The sequence below is a fragment of the Artibeus jamaicensis genome, unplaced genomic scaffold (genome assembly GCF_021234435.1).
Source record: "Artibeus jamaicensis isolate MK-2021 breed Jamaican fruit bat unplaced genomic scaffold, CSHL_Jam_final contig_1998, whole genome shotgun sequence".
Classification (NCBI taxonomy): Eukaryota; Metazoa; Chordata; class Mammalia; order Chiroptera; family Phyllostomidae; genus Artibeus; species Artibeus jamaicensis.
This window is the reverse complement of record NW_026521407.1, coordinates 17,835,512-17,841,511: the sequence shown is the minus strand read 5'-3', so window position 1 is coordinate 17,841,511 and position 6,000 is coordinate 17,835,512. Positions and strand designations below refer to the sequence as shown.

Genomic DNA, 6,000 nt, shown 5'->3' with positions numbered 1-6,000 from the left:
TAGGAACATACTTCTCATTGATGGACCCCTGTAAAGTCCAGGATCCTTTAGAAGTAGGTGGTCTGGCTCTGAATCAGAAGTCCATGGAAAGCTCCAGAGGAGACCAGCCATAAACCCCTTAAAATGCTTGCAGACTTGAGTCAGCGAGGCGTGAGTATGTGTGCACATGCATACGTGGCCATGTTTCCTGAGACGGTGTTCATGGCTTTTGTCAGATTCTTACTGGTCAGTACCTCCAGGGCTATAGATAAGAGCCCCCTTACAAGGACGGGGGTTGCCTGTGTCTTCCTGAGGCAAATCCCTCTCTCTTCTCTTTCAACTTAAACATTTTTTCTCTGCTACAATCGGCAGCCCTCCAACTCGTATATATGGGAAAAGGTGCTTTACATAACAAAACATGAAGGGTTCTGATGATTGCTTAGGAGCCCTGTCATTTTCTAGATATAAAAACACTAAGGACCACAGATATAAAGTAGAATGTGCCTAGATCAGGCAGCTAGTCCAGTAGGGACCACAGTTGGCTTCTCTTTCTTCCTTTTCCCTTGATTTCTTTTATTAAGTAACATCTCACCAATTCCACTTTATCATTTCTCCCTCTACACATTTCAAGACATTTGTTGAGGACCATGCACCGTATTACACATTTCCTCATTCAATAATATAGCAATCCTTCTATTGCATATTATCTCACTTTTTTACTTTTCAGATAAGGAAATTGAGACCTAGGGACTTTAAGGAACTTGCCTGAGGTTGCCCAGCTGGCTAGTGGCAGAGTTGGGAGAAGAACTGTTTTCCACCGTGCTTGTTAGTGAGGCTGCCTTGTCTCATTTCTAGGTCACTTCTACATAACTAGGTCCCAGGTTTAAAGGCTCGTGCTCTGCGACAGATCTCCCACTCGCAGGGCTCACCTGAGGCTCTTGCTGGGTCACGGCGGAGACACACACCGCCCCCTAGTGGCAGGTGGGTTCCAGCACAGCGCATGCTAATGAGCCCGCGGCACGGCTCGCTGATTGGCTGGCCCTGATTCCAGCTGCTTTCCCAGGGGCGTGAGCCGAGCTCTAGTAAAGGGGTGCTGCAGGCGGCTGCCGCCCCCAACCCGCGCCCTCGGGTCCCCCCATCTCCCCTTAGACTTAAGGGCGTGAGGGAAGGACGCGGGCTCTTTCGCGTGCGGCATTGTCCGTTTTTCTCCCTTTTGTGTTCTGGTTCTGAATTCCTCCAGGATCCAGGATGACAATCCGACACCAAGGCCAGCAGTACAGGCCGAGGATGGCATTTCTCCCGAAGGTAAGCGTGGTCTGGTCACCTGGGCCCTGGGGGGTGGGCAGGGACCCAACTCTGGGAAGTGTCCGCGGAGATGCTAGGAGGCTCGGAGGCTCTGTGAGCAAGAGTGGAAAGCATCCCTTGTGGTCCGTTAGTGCGGCTGCTGGTGCTATTTAATGACTTATTTGCATTATGTGTGTTTTTAAAGACTATAATAATTAGATTTTAATGTAACCTGTTTATATTGGGAAATCGAAGCCAGGGACGATGGTCTGCTGGAGGCTCAAAACAACCTGTTACTCAGGAGAGGGGGTGCCAGAAGGCAGTTCTGTGGAGCCTGTCAGATGTGAGACTGTCTCCTGATACTGCTATCAGGCACTCAATGTTAAAATAACGGTTTTTGATATTTTTTTTATTCCAAATTGCGGTATTTTAAATTGTGTGTGTGTGTGTGTGGTGAGTGTGTACACATTGATCATGAAAATGATATGATTTGTAGGATAAGGGGACACCACACTCTAGTGCCCTCATATCATTCATTGGAGAGTGTGGATCTGCTCATCAGGTCTCTTTTCTCTTCTCTCACAAAGACTTTCTCAGACCAAGTGGCCAGGCACAAGGTGCTCTGTGGTCATGGGGGAGGTAAAATGCATCCTGTGGGGCGATGTGTTCGGGAGCAAAGAGCCTCGTTTTGTTCTGAACTCTGAAAATAATCTGGAGAGGTTGTCAGAGGATTAGGTCCCAGGTCACTTGTCCTCCCTTCCTTCCAACCACAGCCACTTCTCCTGGCGCGGCGTCCACCATCTTAGGCTTATCTCGTTGGGCAGAATTAGCTGAATGCTTTGTGACAAGCAGAGCCCTGCCCTGAGCCCTTGGAGCTCAGCACATTGGAGCAGTCAGTGCCCAGTGGCCCTATTTTGCCCAGGACCTTCAACGCTGAAATCGGGACAGTGCCAGGCACACTGGGATGGCTGGTCGTCCTCACTCAGCCTACTTCAGGAAGCCTGTGCTCATGTCCGGGTAGTAGCGGGGTGATGCTCGTCCATAAAACAGAGGCAGGTACTGCAGACACTGGTTCCTAAAAGCAGGAGGAACCGCCCAAACCCGACATCTGAAAGGTGTAAGTCATGTTCCAGGATTTCCCCAAGTCTGCTTTCTTCTTCTTCCCAGACAGGGCAGGCTTGGAGGCTCAGACAGTAATTGTCTGGAGTCATTCTGTTTGTTTTCTGAATTTCGGACTTGTTTTCCATCATGGCTGTTAGGTAGAAGAGTTTCTTCTCTTTACCTTGGCCTTCTGGCTGGAGTCTTGGTCGCCAGCCTCCCCTCCTCCACCCCAGCCTCCCTCCTCCACAATACCTGTCACAAACACCGTTTTCCTTCACAAATCGACGTTGGTTTCCTCGACCTGAAACTCCCCTCTGACTCCCCATGTTCACAGGATTAGGTCCAGACTTCTCAGCCTGGGCACTCGGGATCCTGCTCTGACCCATCTCTCTAGATTTACCTGCCTCCTGCCTCCCACGCTTGCTGTCCAGGGAAACAAAATGAAGCACTCGGTGGGGCTCTCATCTCAAGGACTTTCTCACCTTTCCAGAAAGCCCAGCCCTTTCATGCCTCAGCTTCCTCTACTGGGAAGGCCTTTCTCCCTTCTCTGTGCCAAGTTCCCATTCCTACTCTTCCGAGGCCCAGCTCAATATCCTCTCCTCTGGGAAGTCGGGTTCTGGGGACCCAACTGAGCAAAGACTTCTCGCCTGCACAGACTCTTGCCCACGCCTCCAGTACTGCCCTTCCCCTTTGCCTTAAAGGGAGGGTCCTCATGACTGAGGTCTTTGCCAGGTCACACAGCTCCTTGGAGCAGGAGGTTGGAGAGCATAAAGGTGTGCAGAATGGGTCTCCAGAGCCCATGCCAGGGGACCCTTAGTGACGAACCTGCTGAACTAGATGTCCAGCTTTCTGAAGAGGGACCCTAAAGGAACGTGAACCTGATGTAACTGTCACTCACCACTCAATGAATATTCAGTGACATAGTCAATAAAGATTTATGAAGTATGTCGTATTTTCCAATGGAAGCCTTACATGTATCATTTCATTTATTCCCTAAGGCAGTGGCTATTGTCACCATTTTACAGAGAAGAAACTAAAGCTCAGAGAGGTTGGGTGGCTCACTCTAGTAACATAACCACTAAGTCACGGAACCAGGAACCAGGAAAAATACAGGACTGACCACCTTCTGTTGCCAAATTGATACAATGCCACGCGTAGGTAGTACTCTGTCGGCTGTCGTGCAATGTAGGGCAGAGTGGAGGCTGGGGGACGGCCTGGTTAAATGTGTCCGGGAGACATGGAGCTGAGAACTGGAGGAAAAGTGGAGGTTTTAGGCAAGGAGAAAGAGAAGGATGTTCCAGGCAGAGGGAACAGCATGTGCTAAGGCACAGCGGCACAGAAAATTTGGATGTGTTATTCAGTATGGATGGAATTTGAAGTATTGGGAGAGTGGGGGCCTGGAAAGGTAGACTGGGGCCAGGGGACCATCATGGGCCTTTTAAAAATGTATTTATTGATTTTAGAGAGAGAAGAAAGGGGGGAGAGAGAGAGACATCAATTTGTTGTTCCACTTATTTATGTATTATCAGTTGATTCTTTTTTGTGCCTTGACCAGAGATTGAACCTGCAACCTTGTCATATTGGGACGATGCTCTAACCACCTGAGCTGCCTGGCCGTGGCCATCACAGGCCTTTTGAACCATTTGAAGGTGGTTTGGTTTTATCCTGTAGGGAGCCACTGAGGAATTTGGAATAGGCAAGTGACATGGGCAGGAGTGCAAATTAAAAAGACTGCTGATGTGAGTGAGTGGAATAGGTGGATATCTGCTTTGGCCTGAGTTCAGAGGGTTCACTTTGGGACCCTCATGTGCCCTCTACAACTCCAGCTGTAGGGGGCACATGAAGTGGCAAGCTCGTCACAGCGCCAGGAAGAGAGCTGCTGGATCGGGGCCCTTCTTTTCCCTGTGGTTGCTGTGGCTCTCATACCCAGTACTCCGTCTCAGGCAGATGCAGCCCCCGAAAAGAGATGCCCACCAGCCAAGCTGGTGTGAACCTTTGAGGCCTGGTCTTGTTAGAATGTGAAGGAAGGAGGTGGACCCACCTGTGCAAGGCTTTGTTAGCTGATGACACTCAGATAACTGCCTCCTGTGGCCGCAGCACTGGCCCATCCCCCGCTGTGATTCCGGGTCATCATCCTGGCCGGTCCAGGTGCCACTGCCTGTGCGAAGCACCACAGGTTGACTTTCTTTGCGCCATGTGGAGAAGTCCTGTTAACATTGCATTGCTTTCCTGTGCGGCTTCTGGCTGCGCCTTTTGCATGGGAAGGGAGTGCAGAAACAAGAGACCTGTTTGGCAGAGTATGGCATTTTCTGCTGCTATCATTCTTCATCCAACATGCATAATAATGGTGCACTTGTGCTAGGCAAGTGCCAGCTGATGGAGATGCCATGGGGATTAAGACATGTCTCCTGTCCTCCCAGCGCTTGGAGTCTAACAGAGAGAGACAGATGTACAAATGAGAATGGTGTTCCATAGGTTCTGGCACATGTGGTTAGAGGAAATATATCTATATCTAGAGACATATGCATTTCCAGATCTATCCAAATTCCTACCTATCTGTCACAGATCAGGGAATGGTCCGTTCTACTTGGATGAGGGGAATCAGGGCAAGAAGGTTTATAATTGACTTGAGGTATGGAAAATAAGTAGTTTTTTTTAATGCCAGCAGGATGGGAAGCTGAGTGACATCTTAGGTAAATATAAAGCATGGACATGTGACTTAGCACGTTGGTTTAGGAGACTCATCAGGGGTTGGGACGCTGGTCCAGAGCGGGCAGGAGGCTGATAGACAGGAAGGGGGCAGTGAGGAGGGGCCCGGAGCTGGGGGCTTCATATGTTGTGCCAGAGAGTTGGATGCTTTCTGTGTTCAGTGAGAAGCTGTTTGATGTTTTAAAATCGGAGATGAATAAAATGAGCTGGTTAACAGGTTAGAAAGATGATTCCGATGACAGAGTATGAGTTCTTCTCCACCCTGGCTGCACTTTAAGAAATATTGCTATCAAGTTACCATCCTTCGAGTTTCTGATTTACTTAAGAGGTAAGTAAGTAATTAAGTGGGGTGGAGCCGGAACATTAGCGCTTTTTTAAAATTGATTTTTGTTTTTAAGAGAGAGAGGAAAGGAAACAGAGACACTGATTTGTTGCTCCACTCATTTATGCATTTCATTGGTTAATTCTTGCATGTGCTCTGACTGGGAATCGAACCCACAACCTGGATGTATTGGGATGATGCTCTAACCAACTGAGCTACCCAGCCAGGGCGAACATTGGTGTTTTGAATAAAGCTCCCCAAGTGATTTGAATGCACAACTAAGATGGAAGCCCTTGGAGTCATTTGGCAAACTCTAGAGACATTTGGGTTGTCACAGCTGGGGAAGGGGATGCTATTGGCATCTAGCGGCTAAAAGCAGGAAGCTGCTAGACATCACAGAGTGCACAGGACAGCCAGCCCTACAAGCAAGAGCGATCTGGTCCCAAATGTCAACAGTGCCTCGGCTGGAGGATGCACTGGAACCTGGAGTTATGTCTGTTAGAATGCAGCTGCCAGGTGGGCAGACCTGGCAGTCCAGGAGGGGCGTTAGATATCCCACTGAGGCAGGATTTAGTGGACAGAGGGGAGGCACATCAAAAACAAAA

General features: G+C 49.2%; 1 protein-coding gene across 3 annotated transcripts in view; it reads left to right on the top strand.

Moving 5' to 3' along the window:
* The first annotated feature begins 1,056 nt into the window (after nt 1-1,056).
* RGS9 (regulator of G protein signaling 9) overlaps nt 1,057-6,000 on the top strand; it is a 52,460-nt gene continuing 47,516 nt past the window's right edge. For all 3 annotated transcript variants that reach the window (XM_053657433.1, XM_053657430.1, XM_053657434.1), the window contains exon 1: nt 1,057-1,284. In XM_053657433.1, the coding sequence (XP_053513408.1) occupies nt 1,228-1,284 (57 nt within the window). In that variant the 5' untranslated portion in view covers nt 1,057-1,227. The remainder of the gene's footprint in view (nt 1,285-6,000) is intronic.